This window comes from Chlorocebus sabaeus, chromosome 21 (genome assembly GCF_047675955.1).
Source record: "Chlorocebus sabaeus isolate Y175 chromosome 21, mChlSab1.0.hap1, whole genome shotgun sequence".
Classification (NCBI taxonomy): domain Eukaryota; kingdom Metazoa; phylum Chordata; class Mammalia; order Primates; family Cercopithecidae; genus Chlorocebus; species Chlorocebus sabaeus.
Window position 1 is genome coordinate 57042202 of NC_132924.1, and position 13465 is coordinate 57055666.

Sequence of the window (13465 nt, forward strand, 5' to 3'; positions counted from 1 at the left end):
CAGGAGACATTGAGATGGGATTAAAAAAAAAAAAAGGAAAGAAAAGGAAAAAAGTCCAGTGAATTTTTTGTATTTTGGAAATTAAAATTTGAAATGATTTAGACAGAATTAACATAGGGATTCTGAGGCCATGTCCACCCTAACAAAGTAAAATGGAGAATCAAAATAGCTATCCAGATAATTCAAGTCAAATATCTCTCTAGCATGAACCATCCAGATAATTTTGATTCTTCACATTATTTTGTTAGTATAGATGTGACCTATTAAAAATAAAACAGGGTGTCTATAAAACCTTAAAATATTATTAAATAAGTGATTCTGAATAATTTTAAATGGTCAAGGACAGTCAGAAAAATCTGTTGTATGTCTGCATTTCGAGGGAAATGTGCTCTATGGAATAAAAGCTGCATTTGCCATGAGAGCCTAAGTGACAGATAGAGAAAGGGTAAATGTTGAACCTGGTAATTAAAAAGTCTCTTTCAAAACAAAGAAAAATGCCAGGCTGCTTTATTTTTACATTTAATTAATAGTTGCATTCCATTGTACTGTTTACTGTCTTTGGGACTCATTTTGCCTTGCCTCCAGCAGCTCTAGAAGACACTGCCATGTGCACAGAAGTAAACTGCCACTCTGAAGACAGGAGACAAGTTCAAAGATCGAGGTCGGCACAATCTGAAAATCCGACAGCAAGCATAACAAAAGAAAAAAGCTAAAGCCAATGCAATTTTTTCCCCCTTCCTTCAGATACAAGCCCAAGGTCCTTCAGAAAGAAGCTGCACCAAATAGCCAGGATGGCTCCAGGCCAGGCAATTCAATGGGTTCTCAATATCACATATGCCAAAGAAGCCATATGGATAGAAAGAAACGTCAGTACATAAGTGTAGATTCCCATTTGGTTTCAATCATGTGCAATTTCCTTTTATTTATTTAATAGGGTAAAGGGCTTAACTATTTTGCCCAAATCCTATAACACAATGGCAGATCTGTCAAGGAGCTAGGAATTTTCATGTGGTCCCACAATTAATTCACTGATTACCCTCTGAGTAAGTTCAGAGGGTAAGTCAGAGAGGTGACTGAAAAATGAAAATGGGGCCCTTGCCAGGGTCCCTTGGCAGTAATGCAGGGATACTTCAAAAGTTGGTCATGGTTTAGAGATGTTAATCTGTTTTGTTCTTAAAGTTTAATTACTGGCTTTACATAGGGTAGGGGAGACTAGGACATACTATTATTGCGTTTAACCAGTGTTCACAATGCAACAGAATTTCAAAGGCTACTTTGAGGCACAAATATAATTGATTGCAAGGTGTCTAACTCATATCCGATGTCAACTAAGTAGAAAAAAAAGTGTCTCAGCTCCTAAGTAGAAAAGAAGGGCCATCAGTCAAATATAATATCCCCTAGGTTACGTCTTCCACAACATAAATAAATTAAACAAAAGAATCTAATCTTATTGGGGCTTATTATAGCATTGTTGAACATACTATTTTACCTATTACAAATTGAGATTGAGTATAAAATGCTTATTAATAGTGTTTTAGTTTTGTATGTATTAAATTACATCCAGCAATACTTAATAATTTGTAAGCTTATTATATATTGTTATTTTCATTATTCATATTGATATAAACATTTGCCATTTTGTTGTACATGGAATACTTTTTATTCTTAGTTTAAGTAATTACGGAAATAAATGATAATTTATTTTAATATAAAAGTCAATTATGGAATTAACTTCAGAAGAAAGTATTCTAAACAAAAGACCTGAATATTATATTTATTTTTATGTATTCTTTTAAAAGGGTTTTTAACTATACTGGATATAATGCAGTTTTATAGACACCCTAGGATTAATCTTAAATGTATGGAAAACAAAAGGATAAAAGAAAAATAAAACTATTACCTGAGAGATATATAGGTAAGTGACAGAATAAACAAAATATGCACAAGTAACCTTCAACACAAAGAAAACAAGTAATTCAATATCCAAGCTTTAGTGATAAAATGAGGTCACAGACAATCAACTAGGAATGAATGAATTAGAGGAGAAGCATTGCAGTGAAAATGCCAATTAGTAATCAAATCAAAATACAATAAAGTCAAATTAATTTAAACTTGTTAATCGGCTGCTAATCCACCACCATTTTGTTTTCCTTCAAATTTCCCACTGTGCCTTCTATTTTCATCATGGACTAACTCTATGCCTGTGGTAGTTATGAAATTCATAACCAGATCCATAGTATTTAGATTGGCAAAGAGGCGCTGGAATTCAGCAATGAAAACAAAGAACAATTTAATAAGATATTCCAAGATTTCTTATGTTTACCAAGTGGCAACTCATTTAACAAGTATAAAATAATCTACTAGTAACACGGTGGAGAAGGTTGACCATCTAATCAGTCAATAAGCAGCAAACTACTGACAATTCTACAACCTTGCCTCCCACCTCCTTCCCGCCCCCTCAATTCCAAAAATACATGCAACTTGAACCATAAGCCATAGAATGTCTTTAAAAATAAAAATTAAAAAAAGTTAAAGACTTAAAAGAATAGTAAACACTGGACATGGTATATCCCACACAAGTTGATTCTGAGGAATAGTAACAGGAAGCACTTTTAAGTACCTAGAGGCGGCTCCGGTGAGATACCAATGCTTTGCAGCAAAGCCTCTGTCTCTCGTCGTTTGCGATCCAGATCAGAGTCATCCTGAACAGGTTCTTTCTTCTGCTGCATATCAGCCTAGAAGTAGACGTCAGTAAGAAAAGTTAATAACGTAACTAAATGCTTTTCCTGGCTGAAACTGAAAATGATAAATGCATGGCAGTGAAGACAAGGCAAAAGCCCTAAATAGATATAATCATATGTATAAAGGATGAATAAACACCATAATTGCTCCATTTAATAATTACTGGCCCACTACTTTCTCTTTTGGTTGAAGGCTTTTTCCTGCTTCTATCACATGGGATGAAAGTTTCTCTCACAGGTTTTGGAAGAGAAAACATCAAGGCAAAGTATTTCTGGCTGAGGACATAATATAAAAAAAAATATTCTGACTGTTTTTTTAGACCTCCTTGTCCCTTCTGGGGTATCAGTTATTGTGACTGTGTTTGTAATATTCAGGTCCCATGTTTGGGATTGTGCAAACCAGGAATTGTTGGGATCTTGCGGAAAAGTAAAACTATTTATGAAAATGTTTAACTGTAAAACACACTATTTGTATTGCTAAGACAAGTTTGCCGTGGTTTAAAATAAACTGGGCTAAAATCTGTATTAAGGCATGTGATCAATATTGATATGTCTTGGTACTTGATTCTAATTCTCACAGGATTCCATTATATATACTAACTGGAAGAAGAAAATTATCATGTAGAAAATATAGTACATCAAATCATTTACAAGAAATTCCTTTCACAAATTCTGTCTAAAGACACATTATGTTTTTCATACTGCCCTCCTAATGTCAGATCCTATGCCAGTTGGTGTTTTGACAGATTAGTGACAAATTAAAAGGCAGGTAAACAAGATATGTGGTGGGATTCTAGGGGAAATTTAAACATTCCAAGTCTCTTCTCTCTTTCATAATACAGTTATTACTTAAGATAAATTATTTGCTCCACATCTGAAACATGATAACATCATGTTGATGTGTAACTACCTCACAACAAAGCTTTGTGAGCTTACAGAAGTGAGGCTGTCTTAAAGCCTGTCAAAAAACATTTCGTTATGAGACATACCTTCTTCCCCAGGGGAAGCTGGGTAAGCTAACAAGTACATTACTTTCTTTGGGCATGTAGAATACATTTTGAAGCAGTGAAGCATTAGTTACACTGTAGTATCTATAAGCAGAAAGAGTTTATGCAACTTTTGACTTACTCCCAGAGGGTAACCTACACACTGATTATAAACTAAGTGTATCTTTGCACATGTCTCTGCACTCAACAATTCTGTTATTATTAACTTTGGGCTAAAGCATTCATATTTTTGAAGTCTATCTGTCATTAGAGGGAAGACTACCATTTGAAGGCCAGTAAGGGCTTATAAGAGTCCTAGAGTATTTCAGACATTCTGCGTAACCCAAAATTATGAAATGGCAGTTTAATCTCTTATCAGTAAAGATATCAAAGTTCATGTTCTTTTGCAATTTTAACATTTAAACTACCGAAGCAAGTCCCAAAGTTTATGTGTACAACAGAGGCAAAGATAGAACTAAGATGAGAAAAAAGATGTTGCAGAGTGAGGATCTGTATCTACTACAGAATCCTACTATGTTTTAATCATTCAACAAGCAGTGATTTTGTAGCATTAGTAATTAAAAATCTTCAAGGTGCCTTTCTCAGCAAGTGATATTTCTGTTTGTGTAGAGTAATCACAGCTGAGACCCAGAGAGGATAATCAAAGAAAGAAAAATTTGTCAACTGAGAATTGTTAATCACTTTTCCACACACATTTCCACATTTATTAGAGAAACATGTGAGGACGGGCCAGGAAACCCCTGGCCATTCTACCTCGCAGCAATTCGGCAAAAGGCCAAGGACAGAATGAAACTTCAGGGTGGCTCCCACTGAGCTCACCTCATTGCATTACAGCCAATTTTTCATGAAATTGGGCCAGTGTCTTAAATGGTGGCCATGATATTTATTTTAAAATCAGATTTCATCCATAATATCACAGCCAAGAAAGCAGTTGACATCCAAAAGAGCAGAGGGTGGTAATTTTACACAACATGGACACAGTTTTCTGAATTCTGTGGAGATAATCAACTTGGGTGGTCCTAATTCACACTAGTTTTTATATTCATGGCAAAAAAAGGGCACTCAGTTTAGTATTAAAGAGCATTTATTTTCTTTTTAATGTTAAATTTATTTGTTTTATTTAAAATATAAGCCTAAAGAAAGTTTATAAAAATCAAGGCTATTTAAATCTATTTCTAATTCTCTATAAACAACACAAAACTAGAAAATCTTAAACTCGGGAGTCAGTGACAGTGGCCAGTCGATATTCCATGGATTCAGGATCAGAAGTTTCCAAACAAATTTGCAGAATAGAACTCCAGATGCTTGGAAAGGATGTCTGGGACGTGCTTCACAAACCCTGACTAGTTCATATGTACATTTATTCACTCATTCATTCATTCTATAACTCCTTTTTGAATGCCTACCATATGGTAAAACCTATATTAGACATTGACTTAATGATTAAAAAACAAACAACAACAACAAAAGCATATAGCCCTGACCTTGAAAGCTTGCAATCTATTAGGAGAAAAAGACAAGTGAAGGGGAAAATATAACACCTTGTCCTAAATGGTTTGATAATGTCAATGATAGGATGCAGAACTAACCTAGTTATGAGGAAAGAAAGGTTTCAGAGGCAGCTTTCTGGAGAAAGTGACACAGGAGATGAGAACGGAAAGACATGCAGTTAACAGCCAGGTGAAGGACAGCCAGGTAAAGTTGACAGCCAGGTAAACTTAACAGCCAGGCAAAGGATGACAGGAAGAAGTAGATCAGTGAAAGCAGAGGAAAGAGAACATCCTAAGCTCTCTGTCAAGAAAGAATGTAGTCCATCAGGGCACATGTAAGCAGCTGCATCTGACTGGAATGTGGATTTTAGGGGGAAAAAAATGGGGGCGAAAAGAGAATCCTGTTATGCCTGTGCAGACCTGATGATCACTGCAAATTGGGGTAGGGGGTGGTGAAAGGACGACTTCAGGTTTCTGATCTGGAAAATTGGCTTGATGAGCCTTAGAGGTAGCTCCCTTTTATCTCCAGACTCCTTCATGTAATTGGAGATAAAGAGGGACTGCTGGGCCGGGCGCGGTGGCTCAAGCCTGTAATCCCAGCACTTTGGGAGGCCGAGACGGGCGGATCACAAGGTCAGGAGATAGAGACCATCCTGGCTAACATGGTGAAACACCGTCTCTACTAAAAAAATACAAAAAAACTAGCCAGGCATGGTGGCGGGCGCCTGTAGTTGCAGCTACTCCGGAGGCTGAGGCAGGAGAACGGCGTAAACCCGGGAGGCGGAGCTTGCAGTGAGCTGAGATCCGGCCACTGCACTCCAGCCTGGGCGACAGAGCGAGACTCCGTCTCAAAAAAAAAAAAAAAAAAAAAAAAAAAAAAGGGGGGGGGACTGCCTCTAAGGCTTACACCTCTGCAGCCCAGCTTCCCTATGTGAGAAAGGATCAGAATAGATTTCTTCCAGATTCCTTTCAGCCACGAAATGCTCCAATCCCATGAAACTGGGGGCCTTGAATTTTAAGATCCTTCCAAAAATGGGGCATTTTTATAAAATGGCCTCACCAGCAGAGATCCTAAAAATGTATGCGACCATTCTGTGAAGCCCCATTCATCTACTCTGATAGCTGATCTCAGAAGCAGAATGACAGCTGTCTCTTACTGCTCTGGGATCTTCTCGAATCCTCTTGAATCTGTGAGGAAGACATCATTCCTTTTTCCATTTTACAGAAGAGGAAACAGGTTCAGAGAGGACCGATACCCATTCAGGGCCAGTCTGTGAAGGGCAGATCCAGGCTTCCCAGTCATGTTCAACTCAAAAGCCCATGTGCATAATCACTGTGTTAACTGTCTTCAGTCTTACAGCCCCAGCTGCTCAGAACCAACCAAGTCAGCACAGTTGCAGAGAGTGCATGGAAAGAACCAAGGAAAGATCTCTTTGAGGGGAGATGGATGGGAAGGGAGAAGATTTCAAGCCAGGAGAGATGTTAAAGACGATGTGGTCCAATGGATCCTAAAATCTGGCCCTGCTTCAGATCACTCAAATCAGAAACTTTGAGGATGGAAGACTCGGACTCTGTATTGCCATCTGACTCTGTGGAGCACAGTTCAGTTATCACAAGCTTCAATCACCATGTCACTTTAGACATGAGAAAATTAGGACTTCATATGATGTCAATCCAGAATGAGGCAGCAGCCAGGAATGTCTAGAGTCCAGGTGTTCCATACCCTCCACTACCTGCAGCTTCCAACCTTCCAGGGCTCTTCTTGCTGTGAAACCAGCTAAATCCTCACCAGGCAAAAGTGCTTGGTTGTAAAATCAAAAGGGGAGCCTGCTTCCATCAGTCCAGTGTGCCTGTAATTTCCCCAAAATGTGTAAAATGAAAAAGATGAAGCAGACAGCATAATTTGGAATCAAATTTCCCATATCACATCGCATTTTGTGGTAATTCTATGAAATTCAAGTTGGATATTAGAATGTCAGTTTAAAAGGAAACTGGTTATTAGTAAAGGATAACAGGTGCTTTAAAACTACAGTAAGTGTTGACATTTGAGGGAAAGGAAATATAATAACTTAATGCTTTTTTTGGCTTTGCATGGAAATGAATAGCCATTCCTTGTCAATTCTCACCTCTACTTCACTCAAAGACTGCATATGTAACAGCAAAGATCTCAAAGGGAAAAAACATTATGTGTGATGTCAAGGACAAACAAATGATCACATCAATCAATGCGTAATGGTATGGAGAGATGAGAGATGCCAGAAGGCTAAAATGCAACTGCAATTATCTTTTACTTTGTTGGAAAATAATAATTGTTGTAAATCTGTTACCTTGGTCTCTCAGTCTTGTAGTATGAAACAACACTTATTTAGATTGTAAGGCATCAAAATAAGTTTTATTTTTCCTTACAGAAGAACTGCATAGGGAAGCAGCTCTGGTTTCTATACACAAAAGCATATCATACCACACGAAGTTTTTTCTTAGAAAACTGTTCAAAAATATCTTTGGTATCTGGTTTTTGTATAAGATGTGGACTATTCCTACACTGCCACAACAAATTAGGGAACTAAAAATAAATTATTTGTTTGATTCACATAGTGGAAGAAAACGTGACATGACAACAAGGCATTGGATTGGGATTACAGAGTCCTAGATTCTAAGTCTAGAAAGCAGAAAAGCTACATTTCACCTCTGGGTCTCTGCTGCTTTGTTGGCATAAAGAGGGGCCTGAACGGAAAGTCTCTGAAATTTCAGCCAGGTCTAACATGTAATAATTCTTTGTACTGTATGTACTATCCTATCTACCTTCTCACTAAGAGAAGGACAGCCTTCCCCTTACTAAACCTAAGATGCTTATTTACCATTAAAAAATGTACACCACTTGGGAAACAATGGAAATCCACTGGCATAGTTTTCTAATTTTCTGCTAAAATGTTCCTGCTGGTAGATTTTTCAGAAAAAAAAGAAAAACCTTTTCTTAAAACTAACATTTATTAAGTACTAACTATATTCTAGGTACTGCTAAGTACAGCCCCACAAAATAAATGTATTATTGTTCTCATATTAAAAATAGAAAACTGAGGCACAGAAAGGTTAAGAAGTTTCTAACAATAACAAGATCACAGACCACCCTTAGAATTCTGTTTAAGTCTGTGATGAACCTGGAGTTTGGAGGCCTCTGGAGCCTCTGGATCAAATGTTATCCCCCATTTAGGTGATGGCTGACCAGTACATAGCAGAAGGTAACAACTTTATCATGCAGAATAGGGACATAGTCAATCATTTTATTCCAATATCATAAAAGGATTCTTTTAGGGGGTCCTATTTATCCATTTGACCAGCCCCTCAGAATCAAGTGATCTTTCTTTTTCCCCCACAACACCCCAACACCCAGGATTTACCTCTTTCTTTTTCCTCTCCTCTTCCTTCCGTTTCTTCTCTTCTCTTATCTGTGCTAAGCGCTGCTTTTTGCGCTCTAGCTCAGCTTTTAAGTCACTTTTGTCAGACATGTTGGTTTCCTTGGAGAAAGAGAAAAAAAAAAGTGAACATATATAAAAATAACTTTTCTGTATATCATTGCAAAAATCATTTGAAAGAAAATGCAATTTGAAAATGTGACTTTTGGGTGATCAACAAGAGGTTGTATTATTTAGCCTATGTGAAAGAATCAAAGAAACAAATTAAGTTAGATCTGGTTCAAGGATATAAAATATTTCCCTTTTAGGTATATATACATAAATATCTGAAGAAATACAAGGTTATTATCTGGCCTAAGCAAGGATAGCAACTTCCAGATAATCAACACATTTTCTGTACAAGTTTCTTAACAAATAAACAACAATAAATAAGAGAATCAAAAAAGAACCATCATCATGACTTCCAATTTAGATGATAATGGAGCAATTCATTCCCACACTGAGAAAAGAAAATAGGCTGTCATAAACCCTTAGAGACGTGCCCTGCTCAAATTTCTATGGACTCAATAAACATTCCTCCACTGAGCTAGGACGCATGGAGATTTCATTTTGCCTAACGTTATTTGCATCAGGGAAGACAGCTGCTGAAGACCTAACATGTTAATCTTCTTTCTCTGTAAAACTCCTGAAGTGTCACCGTTAATTTCATCTCCAACACAACCCTATTTCTATAAAACTTTCATTTGCATTCTGAATGTAATATTGCTTATTCTGGCACTTTCCCTTTCCAAAGCAAAGGGTGTTTGTGAGCACATGAAATGGGAGATAACACCATGGCAAGTTCTTAGGAAATTTTATCCAAACAAGATTTAATTTTAATGTTCATCATGGTGACGGTGCTGGTAGTGATGGTGCCAGTAACATTTTTAAATGAAATCAGTTCGAAGAAGACTCTTACTAATTACCGATGATTATATATTTGAGCCTTTTGTGCTCCCAACTGAAAACTAACAAAATGGAAACCTTGAGAAATGAAGGGCCGCCCTCGCCCAATTTTCTAAAATAATGGGGAAAAATTGACTAACCATAAATGTCATGAGTATTCATTCGCATACTATTTGCATGCAACTAGGATAAATATATAATGTATCTTGAAGTAGATTACAGAGCAATGGAAGGCAAAACAAAACAAAACAAAACAAAAAAACAAACAAAAAAAACCACACACACAAAACCCAAAGAATACAGAACAATGAAAAATTCTCAATTTTTTGTCATTGTCCCCAGAAGGTAATCATGAATCTGCAGTCACTCTAGGACACACTTTCAGACAAATAAACAAGTTGGGAAATCCACTGTGTTTCTACTATACACATTTCTGATCACAGTGTGACAGCAGAGATTTGTGAAATAATCAGAATTATTGCAATAACCAATCTCTGCCATTCATGATCATATTCTTTCTTCATTTTTCAACAAATATTTGCTGTATTTAATCGGTGCTAGGCACTTTATAATGAATAGGGATCCAAAGATAAGCAAAACCAGATTCTCTCCTTCAAAGAGTATATAGCTCAAATTTGTGGACATGCAGTGTGGATAGAGATGTTCTCTGAGATACTGGCTTATTGATTACTCAGTGCCAGGCCCTTGACATCATTATCACATGTAATCATATCAACCCAAGTACACCAGTATTATTATTAATTCCTTTTCATAATTAAGACAAAGGAGGTTCAGTAAGAACTGAGACTGCCTAGCCAATAGATGGCAGAATCTAAATTCAAGCTTGCCCGTTCTCTGACCTACTACATATTTGTGATCCCCAGTGTACAAGTTCAGAGGAATGCAGAGCAAAATGATAATCAAGGTCTGGTGGAGTATGCCAGGGGAAGCATTGAGGAGTAGGTAGAATTGGGACTGGGTATTAAATGAGGTCAGAACTAGCAAAGGAAGGGCATATTTGGATGTGTGAAGACCTGTCAAAGAAGGAACTCACAGATTGAGTGCAAGAGATGTGGGTAAATTCAAGTTAAGAAACAGAAAGTTGAGGCCAGGTGTGCTGGTTCATACCTGTAACCCCAGTGCTTTGGGAGGCTGAGGCAGGAGGATAGCTTGAGGCCGAGAGTTCATGGTTACCGTGAGTTATAATCATGTACTGCACTCTAGCCTGGGTGGCAGAGTGAGACTCTGTTTTAAAAAAGAAAAAAAAGTTTAATTGGTAAGAATGGATATGTTGAGGCAACCTGGAAAGCCTGGACAAAACAGAAAATTGAGTTATATTTGGTGTAATGGGTGATGGGCAAACATAGCAGATTTTTGAAAAGAAAAGTGACAAAATAAAAATGGAATTTGCTTAAGCCTATTCTTGTCCCTGCCTGTATAACAGACTGGAGCAAAAACTAGAAATAAGGCAAGCTGCTGGGAAACTAATGCCAGCTTCTCTCTGATTCAACTGTACCTGTACAGGGATGGTAGGCAAATGTGGAGACAGAAGTAGAGAATGTGCACTAGGGAGAGCTCAGCCAAGAGGGACCAAGGAACTCTTAGTAGCCTTTAAATATGGAAGCAAAAATGGAAAGTCCAGTAACAATTCGACTTTGAGAAGGCAAAGGGGATGGCAGTGAAATTAGGAAGAGAAGACAAAGAGGAAAATGGTGAAAAAACCTTGCAACATGTATGTCATAATTTGGGTATCAGTGGAACTTCTGGGCAGAATGCACAAATACAACACTACAGATTGGGGGAGAGGTGGGATGGGGGACTGAAGTTAAGGAATAGAGTTTGGAGTCATCCCCCTACAAAGGGCTGTTTAAACAGAAGATGCAATTCAAAGTCTTAACAGAGCCAAGGGAGTAATTGAGCAAGCAGAGCCGTGACTGAGGGCCAGTCAGAGAGGAAATGCCCGGTCCACAGGAGGTAGCTCCACCAGGTCCGACTGAGGGTCCACATGGAGGGACACAGGCCCACGAAGTTAGATCTTCTGATATTTTTCTTTCCAAGAGAAGTTGTAGAACTTCACAAAAGTGAAGTTTATCACTAAAATACAGGTTGCCAATAATTTTCAACACCAATGGGTAAAATTCCTGACAGGAATTCCAGAAGTCATCTGAGAAGTTATAAACACCATTGACGAATGAGGGTCCATCTAACTAGTGTGCTGGAAATCTTTTGGTAGTCAGAAATGAAATGTATGACCAGAAAAATCACTGTTAAAGCAATAGCTGTTTCATTCTAAGCTGAAAGCAGCCAGGAGAATCTTCTTAGAAAATGTGAGTTTTCCCCTCCTCCACATTTCCCCAACTTTTACTTGACCTTTCCCCAACATTTTTTTACCTTTCTCCAATTCATCAAAACTGTCTGGTACAACTTCAGCAATATTTATTGTCATTAAGGAGCAAAACATAATATAAGAAAGTCTTGTATTTGTTATGATTTTCTTGCAAAGAATTTCAATCACAAAAGGGAAGTAAAATGTATTCTCAGAAAATTTCTGCAAAGTACAAAGGCTTTCTTGCAAATAATAAACATGTCTTACAATGTTGATCAGTTAAGTTGGAATTCCCAGCCAGAGAGTCAATATTTTAAAAATAACAACAAAAACATTGAGGCAATTTTTTAAAAAAGATTATATTAGGTAGTGATGATCCAAATAATTTAAGTCTTTAAATGCAGTAGGTTACAATGCTAGAAGACACAACTGTAAATGGCCTTCCATTTATTGATTTTTTGATCCATTCCAAAATAGATGCTTAGTATCAACCCCTAGGAGAATAAGGAATCTCAAGAGAATGCCTCATAAAGGGTTTGGAAAGTACACATTATAGTGAATGAATGAGCCTTTACACATAGTAAAATGGCTTAAATAGTAGCATTAAATGCAGTGTCAGCACTGAACTCCATAGGATTTCCTGGGGGGCTTGCTCCTCTAACCCACTAAATCTCCCTGCACATCAAATAAAGCAAATCAAGGAGCAAAGCATGAGGGACATGAGTTATAGAGATTCCTGTGGCTGATGCAGGTTATTGCCAAGGCAATTCTGATGCACTCAGTCTAAGAAAATAAGAGTCAAAGCTACCTGCTGCTAATTATTGCTCATTTACCTCACACACATAAAAAGCTGGTCTCTCATTTACAAATGGCAAGGGATCAAGTGGGTAAATCAAACCCACCTCTGGGTATAGGGCTCCTCCCTGTCTGATCATCTGCATGTTCTACCACACACCAACCAACTCTGGGCTTGACTCCACCTAGACTTAGGAGGAATCACAGTTCAGTCTCTCCCCAGCCCCATCCACTGTGATCAGTTGCACTTTTGTACCTCCTGCTGAGCATCCTTGGAGCAGAGTCCCATATTCAGAACTCTTTTTCCATCGGTGGCATCTCCTCTTCCTCACTCACTTTCACCCACCTTCATTGCCAAATTCACACTTCTTACCTCCCTCCACCCCCGCATCACAGCCCTTGTTCTCCTGCAAACCCTCCAGCTTTACTATCACTGAATACAATCCCCATTCCACCCCTCCTCTTTCTTTGTCAAGCCAAGTTATACTCACCCCAAAACAGATGTCTCAAAGTTCAAATCAGTTACCACATTTACCCTAGACTCCATACACCAATCCCTAGAGCCTGCTAGCTTTTTTTCAAATTTCAGCTCTCTACTGATTTCTCTTTTGTTCCTTGATTCACCCTTTATCCTCTGCTTAGTGTTGTCACTACAGCTCGTCTCCACTCATCCTCCCAAATGTCTCAGTTCTGATCACTTTGGCTTCAGCACATCTCTGATCTAGTAAGCTGTCATTCTTTTGATCCA

At 37.9% G+C, this 13465-nt stretch overlaps 1 protein-coding gene across 6 annotated transcripts in view; it reads right to left on the minus strand.

Moving 5' to 3' along the window:
* DYNC1I1 (dynein cytoplasmic 1 intermediate chain 1) overlaps window positions 1–13465 on the minus strand; it is a 320393-nt gene that overhangs the window by 279267 nt on the left and 27661 nt on the right. For 2 of the 6 annotated variants that reach the window (XM_073009119.1, XM_038004646.2), the window contains exons 1-3: window positions 10725–10835; window positions 8637–8753; window positions 2621–2735 (exon numbers count right to left, since the gene is read on the minus strand). In XM_073009119.1, the coding sequence (XP_072865220.1) occupies window positions 2621–2735; window positions 8637–8753; window positions 10725–10784 (292 nt within the window). In that variant the 5' untranslated portion in view covers window positions 10785–10835. Of the gene's footprint in view, window positions 1–2620; window positions 2736–8636; window positions 8754–10724; window positions 10839–13465 lie in introns of those variants that run through there. The other 4 variants (XM_007982105.3, XM_007982103.3, XM_073009118.1 and 1 more) reach the window with 3 other exon arrangements.